Raw genomic sequence first — 24,659 nt, forward strand, 5'->3', positions numbered from 1 at the left:
CTTTTTAAAATACTATTATACGTTCACGTTAGTTACTTTTATTAATTGAACTTCGTAATTGTTTAACTTATTCGTGTTAAACGCAATTGCAAAGTTTGGTGTAATTTTGATTAAAACAGGAAAACTACCTTTTGTATGATGAGTTAAATTTTTGGTAAGATGTACTTATTGCACGAATATTAATTACGCCGTATTAAGTTTATTTCTAAAATGCATGAAAATAGAGAATAAAATATGATTATATTGTAAAACGAATTATCCAAAAAGAATGCAATAAGGAAAAGATTTTATTTGTATAAAATGTGGACCTACGATTAGACATGTTTTTCAATATTTATATATGTATCTATATAGCCAATAATTAAATAATAAACTCAATACATTAAAAAAATCAACGCGTTAAGAAGATTTAATTATACGTGCATGAGAATCATTCATTTACTTTCTTATGTAATGAAATTCAACAGATTTTTAGTATTTAGGAATTAAGTTAATATTCATACACACTCTATATTAAGATAATTATTAAATTAAATTAAAACGTTATGGAAAACGTGTATCATGCATATAAAATTACAAAAGTTAAAAATATTTGTTAAACAGTAAACGTCGTTTGCTCGTATATTTTTTAGCTTGACTTGCTTGATGTTGAATACGATAGTCCTGTTTGCGCGACTACTTGTCAATTTGTCTTTCGTTCGTTTCACCCGTTTCTGTTGGTTGAAACTTGCAAGATAGTCTTGTTGATAAGTTCCATTGCAACTGACTCGCGCTGCCGTTTGATTTATAAAGAACAAGTCCAAGGGGTCCAAGTAAAAGTAAAACTTCTATCTTTACTCGTTTGTACTTCTGAAATTTCTCCCAGACGCATTTATTATCCTTGTAAAAGCAACGCAATAAAGATCTCGCGGAAATAAAAGGACAGACGAGGGCAAAAATGGAACTGGGGGGGGGGGGGGGGGTATATATTTCCCCGAGTCGACGACGCGAGGAAGTTCCTCTTTTCCAAGGGGCCGCGGGAATTTTAAGGATATCCTTTCCATACGTAAAAATAATTCGCGAATAAATCTCGCGAGATGTCGCGAAACTTTTCAAATATCACCTGTTGGTTTTCGAAGGTGTTGATGTCAGACAAAGTTAAGGTTAGAGAAGTATCTTCTGTTCGATTCGGATTGGAATCATTGTCACGAGATTACTTTGCGACTGGAAAGTCTTAGAGTTTTCTTGTTACTCTACTTTTTTTTTTTTTTAATGAAACAGCGTTACACGAATCGAGGTGCGCGAAAAGAAACTGATACCAACCTGTTAGCAGTCATGCATCTCGCTATACGTCTTTTGTTGATCAGAAAAAGCATAGAAACGACCCGATGTCGAGTTACGTGGATGTACGAGGCACTTTTTAAGTTAATAAATAGTTCGATTTTATTCCTTTATGGTGCATGCAAATATTAAAAAACCGTGTGCTAAACGTATACAGCACGAATACACTTGTGTAAAATGAAATATTAATACTGTTATACTACATCATTTTATTCATTATAATCTGAGGTTAGATTGAAAAGCAGCCTCTAGCTGTACCTCTCCTTTATGCAAATTCAGCCACTCTCGTATTCAATATACAATGTACATCGCACCAGTGTGCACAGTGCAGATGTTCGACAATAATAATAATAATATTTGTAATTATATTCCGCGTAGGTCGTATACATGTTTCCCATATCGTCATGCACAATAAATAAAAGGTTCCCCAAGAAGGGTTTTAGGGTTTTGTTTTTTTAATAATAAAACAAATATGTCTGGGAGGTCACTTAAACGACACCATCATTCACATTCAATTCTCTACAAATTTCTGTACAAATTAGATATATTCAAGACCGTTCGTGTTTTATTAGAAAACAAAATCCTAAAACATGAAGAACCCTTTAGGAAAAAACCAGAGACAAATGTTTCTCGCTGACCTGTAGGTCGTGTATGGTGAGCATCATGTGCGTTTTGTAGGTGGGTTTCTCTGGAGTAGATACGGTTCTGTATTTGTTACTTTCGTGAATCATCAAGCCGTCCTCCCTGGTCCAGTAATTCAAAGAAATCGGATGAGCCTCGGTGTGGCATTCCAACGTGACTGAGTATCCTAAGGGTGCACCGACCAATTGGTGCGGTATCCACAGCATAGGGGGAACTGCAACGAGAAAAGTGATTGATTGGCTCATAAATGTTCCAATTACTAGCGATACAAGGGAACCCAGCGATCGATAACCGTTCCAGCTCGATAAATCTCAGGCTGAGTTAGGCGAACACGCGTCTCCGCGCCTCCCGACCCGACTTCCTATGCGGGACAAAGCCAACGAACCGGAGAACGAGATCTACGTTCGAGTACGGATACCTTCTTCTGTAATTTACAGCAACGTTGCTTATGCATCCTGTTTGTTCATTAATGCGGCGTTTGGTAGCGTTATGTAGCTATTTTAACGTATGGGATTTATTGTCAGAATTGCAAACACGTACGGAAGTAAAAGGGAAGCATGATGGTAAGTAATGTATTTTAATAATGTTAAGCTTGGAACAATTTTTTAAGATTGAAAATCTTTTTATTTTCGAACAGCCAAAATTCATGTCTCGTTATATGGTGAAAAATGTTGCGAGGCGATAAAATGAGTGGGTAGTAACAGAATAAATATGTCCCGTTACACAGCTATTAGGTTGTCCCAAAAGTTTCTTCCGTAACTTGCACTCAATTATTTTGTGTGGCAGTGTTTATATAAATAGACAACCTAATTTATTAGATGTTAATATTGTATAACAGTAATGGAGGAAAATGAATCGTACGCAATTTAATAATGTAACATTAGACGTAAAATATTGTGTATGTATTACTTATTAATGAAATGGAAGAAACTTTTGGGACAACCTAATATTTTTGAGATATTTTTCTATATTTTAGTATCTACTGATTGGAACAACTAAATATTAATTTCTGACAATAATTAAATTCATTATTAACAATACTTATTATTTAAACAATGATGGGAATATCATTTTGCTGTGATATTAATGTTATACGAATTATTTTCTCGATGGATTCAACAAGCCTTCGAATCGAGCCTTCCCTTTCCCTACTTCGAGAGGCACACGCGAATCGCGACCCTCGACCGACACAGATATACGAGGGTCACGGTCTCATTCTTCGACGATCCTTCGGTCGATATGGATCTCGCGATCGCGCGTCCGTGTCTCGCGTCCCTCCTATTTTTGCTTGTGTAGTTTCCCCTAGTTATCGTAGCTTGGTATTGGTTGTGGGTACCTTAGTTTAGTTTGGTTAGTTTTAAGGCATGTATGTACGAGAGTCTGTCGTCTGTCAAATAATTATTAATTATTTGTTCAAATCTCTTGTTTGTTCGTAGGTCCATATTGGACTCGCAACTTCGTTCTCCACTTCGGTCACTATTACTTGATGTGATAAGTGAAGTGACCAACTGTGTAAGTGGACAGAAAGGTCGGTTGCCGTCCTCCTGGTGGATTTGTATTCGAGAGGAAGACAATCAGCTCCTCCGGATCGGTCCTCTACTCTCTGTATCCCGTCTGGTGTAGTCCAGGCTCCCGGCGCAGTGCAGTAAGTCCAAAGCGCAGTGAGACGGGTGCAAGTCGGGTCCGTCGTGGCTCCCAGATGGGTGCAGGGTGTGGAGGACTGGTTCGGAGGCGTCGGTCGTCTTCCTCTCGAGTCCAGAGCCATCAAGAGGAAACGGGACTGATTCAGTAAGTCCAGTTTCATGGTCGCGCCGCGTCGCGATCTCAATTTAGCTTCACCCTCTTAGTTAAACTAATTACTTGGCAGAATCAGACATAGACTTTGGAAATCGAAGGGAATTTTGTTTTCCTTTGATTTTCATAGTTTCGTACTTAGTATTAAGCTCGTTGACTCTGTGTAGAGTATGCATCTATGTATGTATACTCTATGTAGAGGGAGATCGAAGGAACTTTGATTCCTTCTATCTTCGGGTCTCCAGTCGCAGCAACCTCCACGAGGTGAGACCTGGTAATCGGTATTATTCGTGACGAACAACAGAGCTAATGGCTGCGAACTTGTAAAGTGTAAAGTGTAAAGTGAAATTAGAGTTAGATTAGTCAAGCGAATGATACGCGTCCATAGGATGAAACACTATGTGTTCGACGTTCAGACCCTATTAAAAATTAATTATACCTTATTATTCTATTATTGATTTATAATATCCATTAACACATTTAGAACATTTCTAAAATAACAAGTGGAAAAGAAGATAAAATTTTTCTTGTATTTGTATTGATTTTTGTGTAGTTTTATTTTTATTTGAATTACTCTTAATTACTTTGCTTTCGTTATAAAGTAAATGACTAACAAAATGTATAAATGTTGTCATTTTACATCCAATATTAAATAAAATACATTTGCTACGGAATGGAGTTTTAAAATGTACAGGATTATTTGTTGACATTACTCGTTAAATAAGAATTAAAGTTTGAATTATGGAATGAAGTATTTCACATAGAACAATTAAAAATTTAAGTGTTTAATCGAATAAACGTCACGAATAAATTACTACACGTTGCCATACTATTTTCTACTCGAATGCAATTTTATCTTTGATTAAAGGTAACAGCCAGAAAAGCACGACAACGTTTTAAGTCTATTCTTGTTTTAAACGTACCAGGTCCGCGTAAAGAATGAAGACAAATGCCGACGATATTTTATGGAAATTCGATAGAGTTCCTCGAATTAAAAGAACAAAAGTAGTGCGCCATTTTTTGCTGTTTTACAGCGTTGTGATGGATTGTCGTTTCTAATGGGAGCGCGAGGAGGAGAAGGTGGAAATCTGTACGTGTCGTAGGAGCGTATTAACGTTACAGAAACTCCGGTCAGCTACGAAATCGAACATTTATTTTTTATAAGCTGTAGATCGAGTAAACGTTAAAATCGATGACCTCCAGCTGCGATGAAGGATTAAGCTTTCGTGCAACACATGTTGCGCGTTTGTTAAGCAAAGGTCTTCCACGCCCATCAAACGGTTCGTGTTTTACAGTTTTCATGTCAAATGATCATTCGCTACAAACATATTAAGAAAAATAAAGTATATCGAATGTGGATGAGCTGGATTATTTCAAGGTTGCAAACAAACTTATGGGAAATTGAGGTTGAAAGTAAAATGAAGAGGCATGTGAGAATACAAAATAATATGAATAGAAGTTACAGAAATATATCGAAAACTTCTTGCTCCAAACGTTATACTTCTGCTTTTACTTCATCCTATATTATTTTAGTTACTAAGCATACGTAATAAGAATTCAAAAATTTTGTATTATACATATTAGTTACAAAGACATAAAATAACAATTCAAAAAATTCTTCGTTATGTTAATCGCTAAACATGTAAAATAATAAATTAAAAAATTTTTTGGTAGCCAATGTGTGTTTATTAATGTTGTATTAATTAACGTATATTAATATACATATATTAATGCGTCAGACTAAAATCAAAATTATCACTATTCTCCACCTTGTACCCGACGTCATACTTAACATGGATACGCATGATACCCCCACCATTTCCGAAACATTAAATCTCGAAAGATAAATCCTGTAGACTTAACTACGTCCATCGCGGAGAACCCTCAATAAAAACGTAATTTCGTCGTGACGAATGGTTTTCCATGGAGGTCTTCCTGCTTCCGTTAATGCTTTCATGGGATGGGAGTGCTTTAATTTAACTTAAAACCTCCTAACAATACATCCAGATACTTTGAACTTTCGCTTGAACTTTTAGTCATATGTTTCTAGCCCCCGGTACGGGGTGAGTGAATCGATGCTTAGGTTATGTTAGATTACTTGGGAATATGTGGAACAATGAACGGAAAAAAATGATGCAGAGAGCAGGTAATGGCAGGTACTCGCAATGAAAATTTAAACGAACGAGAAAATATCTATTTGATGTGATTATAGTCTTGACAAGATACAGTATTTAACATTTCTGGCTATAATTTTAGATTTTTGGAGTAGATTAATATGTATAATAATGATTAAATTAAAATAAAATAATAATGATGATACATAGTGAAGAATAACGTATGTTTCTTTCTAATGATAGAATACAAATAAAACGTGATAAGAATATTAAAATAAAAAAGACAATAAAAATTATGCACTAGTTTCATGAAGAGCACCTTCGTAAATTAGGTAGGTATGTATCGAAATTATTATTTGAGTAGACTTGCTAAACAGTCACAGAAAATATGTCGACTGTAATTAAAGCATTCCTCAATATTATAAAGTGTATAATATTATTAAAATAAACAGTAATAAGACAAGAATAAAAAGATGACTAATGGTTATATATCTGAAGGATCTGAACAACCATCCTCGATTGTGAAAAACATTTAAACGAATTTATAATTTCTACAAAATACCTGGTCGAAGTTCAGTATTTGAGATTTAATCACTTTGAATAGTAATGAAGTGCCCGTAACGCTCGAATATTTATTATTTAAATGAAACGGTTAAATTTGTAATTAAAGAAGCCGATAAAGTCGATAGAATAAACGTTAAAAGGCATCGATATTTTTAACCTGTAAAAAAGTAAAGTTCAAGAACCTAAATTTGGTTTTGTTTTCACTGTACTTAATAATATTCCTTCGACATATTCTAACATAGTTTCATCCGTAATACAGAAGTCACGATTATTGGCATCTATGAATAATGATAAAAATAATAACGAGTATTTGCAAACTTTTGTAGATATAAATAATTATTCCATAAATGGGTTTAAACAGAGATAAATATCGGATACTTGACATTTATTACTTTAAGAAACATCATTCTAGTTACAAAAGTAAATTAAAAAAAACACTTTTACTCCTACGAAAAGTCAACAATCTTTGACCAAGTCGTCGAAATGAATAAACTTCTTGAATGAACTCGCTAAAATAGAATTACTGATATTTCCGATGTTTAAGAAATTACTTTGTATTAAAAAATAGTTTTAAAGTCAATCTACAACAGAATACACATCGCGCATGGAAAAAGTTAATACAACCACCTCATTATTTGTTACGTCAGTACGGATTTCCCATTCAAAGAAACTTTCCAAATTGTGTAGTTCTGAATTCTCGTAATTTCAACAATGGGTTTACAGCGCAGAACTGTATCAAGAACGGGAAGAATGTAATTTCCTGTGAACACGAAAGTCTAAATTGAACTTCATAATGGAATACGTACATGCATTACACGCACGAAGATGAAATATACGCATATTTCGCGCAGCCAACATCTCTCGCATAAATTTATCCCGGTTGGAGTTTAAATACACCAGGTCCACATCTCCCTCCGCGAGTGGTTTAATTTTTATTTTGGTAAAATGAAACGAGCATCCGATAACCCATAAGAAAATATCTGATTTCGGTGTCGACCCGGGAAGACGAAGACGAAGACTGATACGAGGGCACGTAGATAGTAAAGGGCTTTAAAATTTAAATAAAGATCCTCCGCTGAATGGTTTCAGGAAGCAACTTTCACCCTTCTCATTCCACTGGGAATTACGTGGCTCCCTATCTCGCTACCTTTAACAGCGCCTGGAAGCTTGATTTTCTTGATCCTTTAAGATTCTTCGGGGCATGTTTTATTTAAAGATCGTGAAACATCTTGAGAGCTCATCTTTGATGTCGAGAGATACATGATAAATAATTTATGTTGCTAAACGGGTTAGACATCCTTAATCCCCGGTCTCATTTCATAAACTGTTCCTTTTTAACTGGATCCTTACCTTAAATGAAAAACGGACTCACTTTCGTCGACGTTTCCTTATCTGATCCTAAATGAATTTGTCGAAGGCATTCACGTTTCACCTGTCTATGGACTTTATCTAGAGGATTTCAAAGCTCTAACTCGGTACACAGTTTTCAGTGTTTCAGAGGTGACTTTGAGGTGACCTGAGAAATTAGGTGTTTGGGAATTTTATTTGGAGATGGGTATGTAATTTTATAAAAGTTTTTTTTGATATGGTTTTACTGCATCTACTGCTTGGTAATTAGCGACGTATTTAATTGAATTTCTGTTTGATTAGTGGTACTATATACTATCGTAGAGTTTAGTGTCTTTGAGATAGTTGATGCACATATTTCTGGGCTCAGGTTGTATTTCCTTCTTTGCAGCCCAAATATTCTGCATTCGTACAGTAGGTGGTCAATTCTAATTTCCTTATTACAGGACTTGTAGTGGGAAGGGTCCGGTTTCTTTAGTAGATGTTCATGTGTTATTTTTGAGTGTCCAGTTCTCAATCTAGTCATTATTATTTTTTCTCTCCTGGTCAAAACGCTGTGGGGTACAAATTTGTATATGTCGCGTGTTACATTGTGGGTTTTTGTTCTTTTGTTGTTTCATATTTTATTCCATTACTTTTTCGATGTGTGTTGTATCTGTGTAATGAAGTACGGGACGGTATTTCTGTATTTGATATCATTGTTGCTTCCACTTCTTTTGCAATAAAATCTGCTTTTTCGTTGCCAGTTACGCCAGGTTATACAATTAGTATACAGGTTGGACAAGTTAAATTGGATCACCTGAGTGTTTTCGGTATTTATGGGATAATGAATCAACTGTTAAAAGGAGCAAAATAGTGGAAAGAAAATTATTCTCTACATCTGTAATCTGATCAATTTTATGATCATCTATATTTTTTTAATGGAATGTACTGTTTATCTACATTATTATTATCTGAAATTAAGGTGTTACTTAAAAGTGCATTATTTACTAAAGAAAGAATATTTTCAGATTGATATTTCAGATCCCATTTCCGAATAAAAAATTACTATGCATACGATAGAACATTTTCAGCGCTTCATATTTGTTTCTACTTTTTGCGACAGTATGATTAGAAATGGCCAGTTTCGTTTAGCTTGTTGTTTCGATTTTGTGGAATTTACTTGTTTCCATTGAGAAATCCTGACGCTGCCGCGAAACAAATATAGCGATTCGAGTAAGAGTGCATTCGACGCGGATGGCAGACTGGATAAAGAAAAGTGATACGGCGGCAAGTGGATGTAAATTACATGAAAATTTAAATAAACATTCCCCTTGAATTGCTCTTGAGAACAAAGTGCATTCCTTTGAACCTTCTTCCTTTATCCTACTACTTTCATTGATTTTCTGCACGCGGTTAAAATTGCTTTCATTTTCTACTAGCTTCGGACTCCTTCGAAGAATTCACGTTACATTGGTCGCTTAAAAGAGGATGGTAGAATCGTTATAGTTACGCTTATGCTATATTAAAAAATAATACTACAGAATGTAGTATCTACTACCAAATACACTATAACATTCGACGAGAGTTTATACTGTATATTCTGTAGCAAGTTTTATTAATAAGTCAAGATAAAATGGGCAATTTTATATCCTGATTTTGTCAAAAATTACAATAAAAAATTAGGAAATAATTTAATAAAAAATACTATCTTTAATAATCGTAGAATTTACTCTAGTATTTTCTTCTAATTTAGTACCACTGGAACAATTTTCCTGCTTACATGTATCTATATAGTAGTTACATTATTATGAAGTACTGAAAGTATTATTTTACAAAAAAAACATTACCACGAAGAATTGGAAAACACTGTGCACGCATATTAACATACTATTATATACGTTCGTATGAATTTTTACGTTTTTACAGAACTTATCGACATAAATAAGTCACTGACGTTCTCAAGGTGAACGTATTCTCCTTCTTTAAAAACGTACTTCCTCTACACGTATTACTCACTTAAGGTACACCGAATTACTTAAATATTTTCAAACTACACTGTCGTTACGCGCTTTACGACAAATTTAATGGGAAACTTCTCCATTTCAAACCGACTTTGCTAGGATTTGTCTTCGTCTCATTCTCGTGTTCGTTGAATAAAAGTGAAACACGGAAATACCTACGAAACAAAGTGTTTGTACGTACATTCTTCGAGAAAATGTGAAAATGTCCAAACGTCGTCTGGTTCGATATAAATTGGATAAAGTTTCCCTCGCAGATTCCCTTTCAGATTTCTTTCTCCATGGATTTTTATCTTCTTCGTATAACTTATACACGGTGGCAGTTGTATTTTGTATACCCGGTTCGGTTCTCCGCGTCTTTTCATCGTAAATCAGTTTCGATATAGTATCCAGAGTCGATCGAATCTATTGAAGCGTTTCCTTAGAGAAAGCAGTACTTCGAAACCACGAGTTTCTTGCTTCTTTTACTATGGAGATACTTTTGGAGCAAACGTTAAATCAACGTAAACATTTCTTAAAATGATCTTAAAATATAATTATTACCGTTATTTTTGATAGGTCTTGAAGTAAGCAATAATTTAAATTAGTTATTACTAGACTATGGATGTTTATGCAAATTCATATAGGTAAAAAAATTAAATTTAAATGAGCAGTACATCAACAGTAAGAAGTGTAAGTATAAACTATACGCATATATATATATTATTAGTAGACAGAACGGTTATGCAAATCTATGTTTCTACAGGCATAGATAGAAAAATAAAGTTCAATTAAAAAGAATCTTTTATCTTCTAGAAGTGTTTGATGTACTTTATTGTTGATATTTTATGAATCTTTGAAATTGTGCATTTTTCCATCTTCAAGTTTCCATAAATGCATAAACTTCCACAGTTTAAACAAGAAATTTTCCATTTTTCCTCGATAGTTTCCAATTAAGGCCACCCTTAACACAAAGAATTTTAATTTAACCAACTCTTCCTGTTCGCGTTGCATGCATCTTTAACAGATAAATGGCAGTGACTCTGGAACGTCTTTGTTTGCAGTTCTCGCTTTATTTTTGCGCGACTCTTTCAAATACGACTCCTTTTCCACAAAGTTACCACATATTGCTTTACCAGTTGTCGCGATGGCGCAATGCAGCTTCGTAGAAAGCGAACCCCAGCTCGCACTTTATTAGATAGCTGTCACATTGCGCACAAAAAAAGGATTTGCTTTCAGGATAATATCAGGCACTCGGATGCGACACATTACGTGGAAAAGCCGATGTTTAGGATTTCAGCGCCAGTGAAAACAATTTATCAAGGGTGAACGTTAAAAGAAGTGCGCATCGGCTTCATCTCTCGGTGGTGGCTTCTTTGAACATGAGTCGCGGTAAATAAGGACTGGATTAAGAGAACAGTATACGGAAGTACTAGGATGTCTTTGGAATTTAATAAAGTAAATATTATTTAAGATATTAAAATATAAATTAGTATACTAGTATAATAATATGACGCTTTGATCCATGACACGAAGTCATTTTCAAATTCTGAAATAGTGGAACATTATATATTTTCCCCTGTGCATTTGTATGTAAATTAGAAATGCTATTTATTCATTCATGGATCGATATATTTTTATTTTTTACTTTGCCATTTTATCAATGTTCAATTTGGTATGGATAATAGTAAAATCCAAATTTTTATAATAAATCAGCATTACATCATAATGAATTATAGTCAGAAATTTGCTTCGCGATATCGTGACAGTAATCATAAATATTGTTTTGCTAATGGTATAGTTTAGATAATTAGTTCAATCGTTTTTCAGCACATTCACCTTTCTTTAAATACGCGGTCTCCACTGAGAAATTGATTATTGTGATTCGATCCAAATGTCTGTAATATAAATGCAATGGGTATATTTATTCTCGTCTCGTGACGTCATTCGTCAAATACCATTTTCGATTATTGAATTTATTTTGATTGAAGGGATTAAGTGGAAGACTTAAATAACTTTCCTGCGCCAATAAAACGTTTATACTTTAATAGTCCACTGTTTTCGACTAAAATAATTTTGTTAGGTTAATATTAGCATATACTTTGTCCGTACACAAAGTGTAACTCAATAAAATGAAAGATTGATATAAATAAATGAGTTATGTCAATAAAATTTTCAGAATTATGAAATACGAATTAATGATGACCAAGTGAACAGTAGAAAACTGTTCCAGAACTAAATGTTTAATAATAAAATCAACTGTTCTTTGATACTAAGATGCTTGTATAATTAATATTTTTAAATTAGCTTTAGAAAGTTGGTCTATAGCAAAATTAATAACAATTAAACCATTCACCCTGCAGTTCCAAGAAGCTTAAATCAGTAATGGCCAAATGAATTGTAGAAAATTGCACTACAGAGAAATTATTAATAGCAAATAAACTCTCCTCTATCGCTAATCAGCTCAAATTATCAATGGTCATGTGAACAATAGAAAAATGATTTAGACCAAAATTATTAACAATAAATTAAACTGTCATTTATCACTAAAGTAGATGTGTTCCAATTTTCCCATTGGATGTACTAACTGAAACTTGTAATCGTAAAAATGTGTATTGTAACAGTAATTCCTTTTTAATTAAAACAATGTGCACTAAATATCAACGCAATTTATAAATATCATTTTGTCTGATGTTTAGACGAAATTACTAAATCTGGTTGCTAATACTGGCATTCGAAAATGTTTCCCCTCTAGGGCAATCACTTTGAACGCTGATCAACCGAACTTGTAAGCAATTAAGCTAATTATACCATTTTAGATGGTAGCAGAAATGAAAAGCGCATCGATTGAATAGACTGTCAGTAAAAAACGCATCCCAACGGATTACTGCTCGATTAGATGGCTTTAAAAATCTCTCATTCAGCAATGATTTGGTCTTTATACGTAAAATTTCATAAATGAAATATTAGCGTGGTACGCTAACAACGAGTGAGCATATATTCCTCGCCAGGAATTCAATTTAACGAAAAAATCATACGTTTATCGATGTTTGGTGAAGTCCAGACATCATAGAAAATTACCACTGTATGCTACCAACGAGAATAAAATAAACATTCCATAGGTCAGGAATTTTATTCGCGTAGGGCAGTTAAAAACAATGCATTCGGGTTGCATAAGTTTATGCCGAGTATGTGTATTCAAATTCCAACGATGAGCAATTTCAACAGAAATAATGGAATTTGTGCCATACTTATACCATGTAAAACGAGAAGCACGCAGTAATTTTGAAATTACTATTTCAATTCCATGAATGTACCTAGTCGATATGATTTTCAACAGTAAGAAGTTGTAGTAAAAAATATATATGCGTATATAGAGATTACCAAACTGTTGTCGTAATAACTGTAAACCGAAGGGATGCGATGAGCATCGGAAGTCAGTCGAGAAAGGAAAAGTATCTGCGCTGATTCACTCAATAGTCACTGAATCAAGCGTGTCCCGAAATCTTCGCGAAATCATCCACGAAAGCGACACGACTGCTGAACGACCGTGTAGATCGTCGCGAAAGCTCTCCGATTTTCCGGGATATCCCGGCAAGAGTGTCCTGGCACGTAATACAGGCTCGTGAATTACTTTGGATTTCAGGGAAGACTTCCCACTCCTCGACGAGCCCCTCCCTTTGCCCTTTAGCCCGAGATCCCTCGGTTCCCGATGCCGGCCGACGGGGGAGTGCTGTCTTCGGATAGCGCAAAGGATATCCGACACCTTCTTAAAATGCAAAACATTCCGTCTGAGAGTGAGAAGGGAAGGGGTGGAAAGGTTCAGGGGATAGAGGCGAGGGTGGGCTTGATGTCTTGGATCCTTATTGCAAGAACGAGGCCTGGTATACGAAACCTTTCGACGGGCGTTACGGTTCGATGTTCCACAACTCTCGGTCCACCACCCTAGGCACCCCTTTTTTCATGCTGTCTTTCGCGTACGATACCGAATGATAAGAAGTGGCTGAAGGCGTCGCTGGTGCTTACGTTATTTCGCTCGACGACGGAGGCGTATTACAACCGGCAACCATGATTTTCTTTAATTCTTTCGGCGTGGATTTTATTCAATCTATCTTAACGCGACCGGTAGACATTTTAAGTTTCTAATATCGAGTACTGACGAAAATAATACAATTCTGAAGCTGCGCATCGCAAATTTGTGTCGTTAGGGCGAAGATAAAAATTACAATATATATATTTTGAGATATGAATGTTGTATCAATGTTGTAAATGTAGGATTGGTACGCGTGCAATTAAATACGCCTTAAAACCGACTTGAAATTAGTGTTGGAAACCGTTAGCGCTCTTTGTTTTACCTACTCCACTATCTTTGTTTAATCTATATCCACGGTCGCATGCAACTAGTTCCAGAGTGGTTTGAAACTGATCAGTTGCGCCCGCGTGCGATCGGCCTTACTTAACCTGTCTGACTATTGCATCCCTTTTCTACTTGCATTCTTATTTCTATATATAAATAATGAATTATCCAATTTAATTGATTATCGCTGGATATCATAAGGTTGATAAAAAAGAAAACAGAGACTGTACCTCGATGTTTGCAAATACTCGCACAAGTAGAAAAAGCAAGTAATGGTCAGACGTGTTGCTACAAGCTTCATTTAATTTTACAAGACCTCTACGAATTCACAAAGGGAGATTTTATTTGAAATTTAGTCTTGTATGATGGTATATTATTCAAAATTTATTATAAATTTTATCTCATAAAACCACCATTGGCGTTATATGTATATTAACCTGTCAATTTGAAGTACATTTCTACGTGTGACATATTACAGTATGTGGTACATTTTGTACATATAGAATTCTTGTTTACTGAATTTTTAAATGTATATTTCAATCTTGCTGTTTGTTCATACTTTTATATTTCACAACATTATTGGAAGCAGAAAATGTAATAATATTTACTTTAATAATAATCAATCAGATTAATGAAAGAACTATCACAATTTGGTTGGTTACAAGTTACAAAGATATAAAAATATTTACTACTAAAAAAATATCAAAATATAAATACAGGTGAAATACAAGAAATAAAAAGCATAAAAGAATTGCTTTATCGTGAGTACATAAACTATTTGTTTGATTCAGATACGAATTAAACAATCATTCATGATAGCAAATAGAAAAGAAAAAGATCAAAATAAAATATTTACCCAGTTTTCAAGAAAACAGCTTTTTTAGTATTACGGTCTAGATATTACAATGAAACAAATATTATAAAAAGCATATCGTTTTAATGCTTCTCTTATAATTTAGTGACTGACTACGATTTTTGATTCAAAATTTTGCACATTCTTTATTTTCGTTACAAATTTGTATCAACAGTAAATTCGACTACAGCACAAATGATGTCGAATATAAGCGAGAAGAATAATAATTAAATGTTCATAACAACAATAATCGGACATTCTGCGCGCCAAGAGGAACATTTCGAACAACATAAACCGCGACATTTCCCGCCAAGTCGTTATACCACGAAATTAACCCCTAAACCGGCAGCTCCCATAAAATTTGCGGTCGGTATAATTTGTACTTACGCAATCCGACAGGCTCGTAAATTCTGTTGTGGAATTTATGAAAATACCGAAGATTTGTAAGCAGATACACGCGACGTTATGACAATCTCCTATGCGATAGCCACGCGATTCTATTATCATGCAATCTATGTAAAAATTGTAAACAATATCGAAAATTATAAACACACATGGGCTTCCATGATTTCAACTGAACAAAGTTTCGTATAAGACTGACGATTAAATTTCAGCCACATCAGTGATAAATCACTGTGAATATTATACCAAATTCGCGATATTGAAATAATACGTTGACAGGAATAATTTCATCATACAAATGAATCATGCCGTTAACTGGAGAATTTGGTCGAGTATGCATTTGATATGCATGGCGAACAATTAATGATAACGTAAAATTCAATTGTCAAAAGAGAGTGGCTTATTTAAATTCCATGTGAAGTGGCGCAGAAGGGGATAGATTTTACGGTCATTGGTGACAATGTGTGCGGCGAATGTATGAAATTCTATACAACAATTTCAAAGATTTAAAGAAATCTATTCTTGTAGAAACAGTGAAAGAAGGACAAACTACAAGACTTTTATATTTATATGATGTATACTTTATCGCAAGACACGTCAATTTTATTATTAATTTTGTATTGTTTACAAGTTGGAGGAGTATCGACACTTTTAGAGATGCTACAATAATGTTGTTATGTTGAAGGATATTTGTTTACCAGGTGTATTTTTCTATTTAATAATCAATTAAGTAATAAATATCTTTCTTAATAATAATAACAAATTTCAAAATATTGAGGATGATTATTTCATTGAAACCAGAATAGAGCTAGTACTGTCAATTATTTATTAAATTTACTTATTTACATAACAAGCAACAATTTCTATTATTTCTATTATTATTCAATTATTTTGTTTGAATAAAAATAAAGCTAATAATTTGGTCAGTGATTTTTGTAAACAACCATTTAAAGAATGATATTTAAATTTGAAGGACTACGAGGACGATTACTTCGTTCAAATCAAAATCGTGCAAATGGTTTGTTACGTACTCAAAATAGACCAATTTCGTCGCAAACGTGGGCACATGCAACGTATAAACAGAAAGTTCCGTTAATGCGATTCACGCTAAACAGAGGACAGAATTGTGTCGGCGCGATACACGGCGCTACACCGTGTAGATAATGTCAATTAAATTTTCGGCAATTACGTTGTTCAATTTGCCGCACGCACGGCTGCACACGCGAAATCCACGGAACAGTTCGGAAACCTGTTTGGGTCAGTGGAGTTAAATGTTTCGAGGCCTCTTCGCATGTCTGAACGAACTTTCTGCGTGTACACATAGTTTCCCGCCTTAACTGAATTTACCGTCGCACGAGGGATTCCCCAGTACTTGTACCAACATGGTTACAACTTCAATATTATCCGTTCCGCGGACGTACAGTGTTTACCGTACGTTGTGCGCGGTGTACTTTTCGAATCGCCTTGGCGATATTTCTTTGCATTTTTTACGGAAAGCGATGATTCTGCCGGTGAACTGTTGTCTCAATGTGTTATCCCGAGAACGTTTGATATTTATTCTTTGTAGAAAGTGACTATTCTCTCGGCAAATATTGGGAGCAAATTATTTTGAACACATTTGCGTACCATTTCTTTCTTACCAATACTTGTATATTCTAATTTTGTTTGATATAAAGTTTTATACAAAGAAAAGCTTTGGTGTGTGTTAATGTTGTTCTTTGGGTTCCCCCATTATGCAATTAATTCAATTCACCTACGTCTATAATATAATTGATACAAAATTAATATATTTGTATAAAAACAAATGCAATCAATTATGTACACAATTTTTTGGAGATTGTCAATAAACACACGTGTTCAGTCAGACCAAAGGTCGATCTGTGAAAGGTTAATCTTCTAATAGTTGCATAATTCTGTTCAGATTTCCATTGAATTAATATAACTTAACATGGTTGCCGCGCTAGTTATTGATGACCACTACTTTAAATTGACAACCCATTTTAAAATCAATTACAGTGAACCCTAAGACTTGATAATTTTCAGAATGATTACTGTAATTTCTCAGTTCATTTCTCTGCCCCCCCCCCCCCCTCCCCCTCCCCACTGGCTGCCATTTGCTGCCACCGGACCACAAGATTACTGCAATTAAGAATGATATAATTTAATAAGTACACGATTCAATTATCGAATATTTTTATATTCCACGTTATACATATTTAAATTGAACTAACATCGAGAACCTCTTAGACCTGAGTAATAGCGTAGCAGTGAATGTGTTAACCTCAACTACCCTAAAACCTTTAAGTTCCTTATATATTTTCAATGTAATCCCTTCCTTAACAATTTATTCGAAATAATTATCGATGCTTATGCAGTAATAAATATGCGCGAAAGAAAAGAGCTAAACTGCATTAAAACGTGGCGACGCATTTCTGGAGTATCGCTAGATGAATCGAGTGGGCACAGAGAAACCGTAATTCGCTGACTTTAGGAAAAGTAGCTATTTGGAGAATCCAAGGGCGGCAGTTACGGGCATATATGGCAAATCGCAGGTATTTGCTGGATCAGATTGCCTGGCGCGGACAGAAACGGCCGCTATTACATTTAACGCGATGGACGTCGGGATGCGATAAGCAAACAGCTGTTTGGCAACTGCGATAAGGGCATTACCGTTGACCTTGCCCTTCCTTAATACCTTCGCCGTCCACGAATTGTCCGCCTCGAAAGAACCACAACGACCCTATTCTCAGTTTCGTGGAATCACGCCGAGTTTCTCAGCGTTTCTTCGCTTCGCAGAGCTAAACAAATGAGGGTCGAGAACAATTTGTAGGATTAGCGTCTTCTTCAAGTGTTGGATGCTAGCCTTAAATAAACTGTCCTGTTTATCAGTACTTTACTCTTCAGGGTGTTTTGAAATATTGGAAGCTTTATGTGTTCTTCTTCTTTTAAACAAAATTTGCTCCTCTTAACTTCAGTTCTACTAAATCTTACTACTCGACTTTAGTCTACTTTACTCTACTACTCTACTTACTACTTTACTAAACTGTTCTGTGTATCAGTTCTTTATTTTTCAAGGTGTTTTGAAATATTGGAAGCTTTATGTGTTAACTTCTGTATGTGCCTTAATTTATGTCTACTTGTTCTTACTATTCTACTTTAGCGTCTTGTGTGTTAGTTAGTTACTTTTCAATGTGTTTCGAAATAATTGACGAATCACGTGTTTGTTATCCTTTACATGATATTTTATTCAGAATTCAGATTTTATCTAATAATTTACGAGTCCTCGTTTCTGCAGTCTTGAATATTGATTGTTTGCGAGCTAACTGCGGAAGCGGAACTTCTTCGAAGTATCGGAGCACGTTATACGTTGCTTTCTGAAGCCCGAATAATTTCCTTGAAATAGATCCTACGTACCAGATACTTTTGCTACAATACAGACTGTAACGGAGATGGGATACAGTACAATATAAATTCATAAAGTCACAATAATGTTAACCTCAGGTACTTATCGAAATAGTAATAATTTGGTTCGTAGAAATATTTGTTATTCTCACAAGAATAATTAAGAGACGTTTTGTTCTAAAACTGACTCATTCGATAGTTAATATAGGCAAACATTATATTGTGATTGGACTTTATTATAACATTTTCCTATAGGATATGGAACAATATTAACAAGTACTTTCAATATTATAAAACTGATATTGATTCTCACCTATTATATTATTTACTTCTTTTTTAATTTAATTTTAAATAGACTAAATCGAAAACGTAAACAATGTTTCCAGGTCTGCTAAATTGAATTGGCCTTTTGTAACGATTTACAAAGACGAACATCCATTAAATAAATTTTAAATGAGCTTGAAAAATAAATAAATATGGTAATTTATATACCCAAATAAATTAAATGTATTACTTATAACAACCAGAAAACTCACTCCATCATTTTCATCCCACATACAAGAATAAACTTCAATCTTATCCAATAAAAGTACAAAATTTTCAAATCTTCCACTATCAAAAAAAGATGTATGACTAAACTTATTATATTTTCGCCAAATCCATTATTCCATTTAAAATAAAACAATATATTGTTTGATCTTAAAAAACTATACACATTGCCTCAATTATTTGTGTAAATTGAAAAGCAATAAAAAAGTAAAACAAACCTTCATTTATCACTCCATCTAGATATCAGTAGCAGTGCAGCTTTCGATGACACTGATCTAGAGTCGAATTCGTAGCACTTGAAAATCGATCTCGTCATATTAGATTAGATACGATCCCGGTGGCTCTCAAAAGCAAGGCGTACGAGGTGGGTTTGGATTTCAGGCGTGCAAGGGTTAATCAGCGCGACACCCCGTTAGAAATCACGCGGTGAGCTCGGTAATTCGCGCGATCGCGGATCCGAGGGTGAACGTCGGCCAATAAAGCGGAAAAGGAGTGAGACTAACGGGCGTTCGAAAAGCGACGGCACGGGGTTGGTCTCGTTCGCGGTGATAAATCGATTTCGCGGGAAACGAACCGTGAAAAATGGCGGGCAGTCGCACGTGGAAAATGTGTTTCGGCTGATAGCGCTTTCCACGCACTCCCTCTCAGAAAGGTTGGCGCCGGTTAATTCAGTTGACCCTATGCACCCGTAAATCCAATGCCCGTTGATTACTGTGGCCCCGACAGTCTGAGCTCGTTCTAAGGATCGCGTTATCTTCACGCAATTCGTGATTGAGAGCACTTAACCACCTATTCGATGATCTTTACTTAGTTTCTCACATCTGACGTAGATTGTTTATTAGTATTTAACGTTTAGGTAAAATGGAATATTATAGTGGGATATTTAATGTCTAAATTGATTTGATACTTGGTATGATTTGAGGAAGTAATATGTTTATCAGTCTTAAAAAGCTAACAATAGAGGTGTCTTACCTTTAAGGTATTAGACTCCTTCAACCCTCTATAAAATTAGAAGGGGATTCTAATTTTGAGGATCGGAAATATTTATTCTTTACCCTTTAACCCTTTCAGACCTGACGTCCGTAATTGAGGACACAAAATTATCACACACAAAACCGACACTATCGTTTAGGGCGAATGTCCTTATTTGTGCATATGAAGAAAGACTAGTTTTTGTTTTATTTCTCCCATATTAATTTTAGTCCAAGTTAACCCTAAAAATTAAATTACATTAGTATGAGATGAAAAAATAATTCAGATCTGAAAGGGTTAATCCTTTCTAAGTGCATTTTAAATTTGATTTCAAATTTTTCATATCGCTTAAATTGCCACTGATATAACTTTCAGTCCTCGTTAATCGTGCACATCCTTTACAAATTGCATCGCAGAGAAAGAGACCTGTAAGCATATTATTTAAGAGATATATTCAACTACTAATGCCGTAACAGGATTCTAGCGATGCATTACCTTTACAATGCAACAGGGAACATTACATCCTATCAAAGCACAAAACTTTCCTCTACATTCACCTACAACATTCTCCAGCATATTTAATTGAGGGGATTTATCAAACTGTGTTACATAATTTTTAAAACTCGAATTCTATTTAATTCCAGTTTCCTTGTATTACATTCTCTTACTATATTAATGTATGTACATTACTTGCGTTTTGTTATAAATTAATGATCCACGAATAATACACATAATAGAAGGATAATACGTAAATACTCAAATCGATGTTCATGATAAATTAAATCAATAATTAATTAAGTTTCGGTAGTCTATAGTGCCCAATAGTCTAATGCCAAGAATCGGAGAGATTGAAATTATACTACCAACTCGAATAGAAAAGCTGTTCAGTAGAACGATTATGGAAAATACAATCATTAATATTAATTGTTCTTGAATTTTGTGACTCCTTAATTATAAATTTCACTTGTGGTTAATTATATATTAAACACACTCGAAAATATATACATATATACAAGTGATTTATATATACATAATTATACTATAAATATTATACTATTATATTATATACTTGTGTATTATGAAACAATTAATAACACGAATATTCACGAATCATAGAATGTTTCAAGAATTCAACGGCGATCCAAGAAAACGAAATGAAATGGGAGGAACGAAGCAATTAGACTGCAATAAGGAAGCCGAAAACACGATCTAACACAGAAACGTGATTTCTAATGGCCCATAGGACAAAGTAATCCGTTCCGTCTGTAATTAATACCGTTATGCGGTTGTTAACCTGGGCGGTGACGCGGCCAAGTGACCGTGAGGTATGCGAGAGGTCTCCGCTGGTTTCTGTTCGCAGAAGACGACTCGAATCCGAGAATTCTCGCTCCTTCCTGTACCAAGGGTGATTTCTCTTCGACGAGAGGTATGTTCAGTTAGCGCGTATCTCTTACTCCATTCAACGTTCGTTTGACATCCGAGTGAATGGAGACACCGCCACCAAATACCAGCAGAATTACCGTAAGATCGAACTAGCTGCCTCGAAAGACTCCCCAGAGAGAGCTGAACACGTCTACATTCATGTGTAACCGGTTACTGAATTCCGAACCTCGAAAACACCTAAACAAAGAAGTACCCATGAACGAAAGACAGTGACGATAGCTTGGAACGAAACATTTTAAAATAAATTCGTTTCAGATTTTCTAAATTGCACCATTTATGTCGCCAATTAACTTTTTCAATATAAGATGGTGGTACATGCAGTTGTAATAGCTAAATTCAAGAATTTTGTTTAAGATTTAAATACATGTTTTAGTTGAAAACAAAGAATAATTTTACAGTAAAGATATTGAACTCAATATTTGAATTTCTTGGTTAAGATATATTAAATAATGGCCAAGTTGTAATGACCTTGTACTGTAAAATTACTCTTTGTTTTGGACTAATGTATGTGTTTAAATCTTGAAAAAGGATAAATGAGAGCCCTCAACAGGAAAGAAGAGCTCTTACATTGATCAACGAGCTCAGCGTCTTCTATTTACCAGCAATTAGGAATAATTGTATATATGGGAGTGACATGTAGAGAGCAATATGGGCAACGTATTTGCATAAATGTTCGAGTGATCAACCAGCCGAGGCACGATAACTGTCATCCAGGAGCGTCTACTTGGTGCACGTGGCGAAACGCTTGTGGAGTACCGACATAAACTAGCTTTAGAACCTCGTGTTTCAGAAGCTATTCATCCTGTGTACATGAAAATTTAAGTAACGACGATATTCTGTAGCGTTACTTAGTTGGTTATCATTAAACTACAACCACTGGCAAAGGACTATTATCTCATACAGTAACACGAAGTTGACTGAGTACAATTGTATCTAGAGCTATATAATCCTACAGTATGTAGTTGAAACAAATGGGACAATGAGATGCACAAAGGTAATAATGACGAAATAAGAGACTGAAGACTTAGCAAGTATTCTTTATTTTGTTCATTCCTTTAATTTAAGTGTATTTGTTTTTTTGATTGTTTGAAGTAACATCTTGGATTTTGGTGAAATTCGGATATATCGTAGGCTTTATTAATATTTCAACATATTTCGAAGGATTTTTAAAAACATTGAAAATTGTCGCTTTCACAACTGTTGAAAGCTTTGAGTTACCTTTTTTTTAAATAAATGGTAACAATTGAATTAGCTAACGAATGATAATGAACGTTCGCGGGTTTAAGCACTTTCGCAGCGAAGACGTAAAAGTACCAAATAAAAATATTTTCAGTTTAAACAAAAATTTGCTTAACCATTTCTTTTATTACTCATAACAAATGCCTTCTTCGCCAATACGACGGATATTTTCAAAAGTTCGAAAAAAGTGAGAATACAGCTAAATTTATTCTCTTTATAGAGAAACTTTCAAAAGGATGTAGAAATTTAAATTAGCTGAACGAAAATTGATTTAATGCTACCAGTACAATCGCATCATTATTTGCTGTTCCCATGCACAATATCTTGCAGAATCGGAAAATCTTTACGGAATAGGCGTAGCGGAAATTAAATTGGACTTCTGTTTCCCAGACTGACAGGAAGTATACGAGTATTCAAGGAATTGGAAACCACATTTATTTAGGAAAGAATGTTCTCATTGACAAGCTTTAACGAGATTTATTCCCAATACATATCTGAAAGCTGAAGTTGCAAAGAATGATGAGCCCTGTGATCGAATCAGTTTCATTATTTTTATACGAGGAAATTTGTACTCTCAATAGCTTCAGCTTTATTACAATTTTTGCGATTCATTATTACGATTAATTAACTAATATTCTATAAACCCTCAACCCAAGATATTGAATAATTAATAAATATTGTTTACTGGGTGCCTGGATCAAGTGATCAGGTGCACTATAGGGTCAACGTTATAGAGTAAGGAGACATCGATACACAGTGCATCACAATGTTATGAAAACATAAACAATCTCCCTCCGTTATAGAAGCCACCACGTTCCCTCCCTATTTACGTTAACTGTTATGCTGACTTCTATCTTGTAAAAAAAGGCACTGAATGAATCATTGCGTGTATGTCAATTTGTTTAAAAGGTACCGACGCGCTTCCCCTGCGAATATTTCTTGCTCTGCTATCCAAAAAGCCGGGGCGCAAGATTTACGAGCTCGAAGCTCCGAATCAAAACAATCTGTATCAGAATCTCGTGCATCGACGAAGCGCAACGTACCCCGTCTAAACAGACGGCTCCGCCGCGATTTTCGCCGGGCCAGCCCCTCGACCAAACTAAGTTAGCGTCACGATGAAACTTGACTGGTACAAACTGTCTTCGTAACGACAGCTGGCAGTAACATCGTTCCGGCAACTTGCTACTGAAACTACGTCCCTACGCATCAATCATACAGACCTGGCGGAATGATATGTACTGGAAGGATCAAACTCCCCTACATTTATGCCACGCAGCGAAAAATGAGCACGAAGCAACGTCATGTTACTTATTTCGCTCCATCGATTCTGAGCATCGACGAATACGAAACCGAATGATAACGGTAGCCTCTCAGACATTTATTCAAGGGTTCTCTTAACGTTTTTGTTGGAGGGCCTCGAGTAGATCTTCCGAGAAAAAGATCGAATGGAGTTCTACAAGTAAGAACAGTTGCTTTTCAATTGTATTTCTTCCTTCCTTGATTTAAACATTTCTAGAAATTTATTCGTGTTACAACAAATCTATTTAAAAAGAATTTTAAAAACGTAATAATGATTTCTAATTTCAGTAACGTGTTTACTTCAATTCATTGTATCTTTCGAGTTTTAAATGTATGCACTGTATCTTTATCTTACTATTTCATTCCTTGTTAATTGTATTACT

The 24,659-nt window shown here is 34.9% G+C and overlaps 1 protein-coding gene across 1 annotated transcript in view; it reads right to left on the reverse strand.

Moving 5' to 3' along the window:
- LOC128874191 (lachesin-like) overlaps positions 1–24,659 on the reverse strand; it is a 459,577-nt gene that overhangs the window by 96,830 nt on the left and 338,088 nt on the right. The window contains exon 6 of the mRNA XM_054118654.1: positions 1,959–2,176. Within this exon, the coding sequence (XP_053974629.1) occupies positions 1,959–2,176 (218 nt within the window). The remainder of the gene's footprint in view (positions 1–1,958; positions 2,177–24,659) is intronic.

This window comes from Hylaeus volcanicus, chromosome 3 (assembly GCF_026283585.1).
Source record: "Hylaeus volcanicus isolate JK05 chromosome 3, UHH_iyHylVolc1.0_haploid, whole genome shotgun sequence".
Classification (NCBI taxonomy): Eukaryota; Metazoa; Arthropoda; class Insecta; order Hymenoptera; family Colletidae; genus Hylaeus; species Hylaeus volcanicus.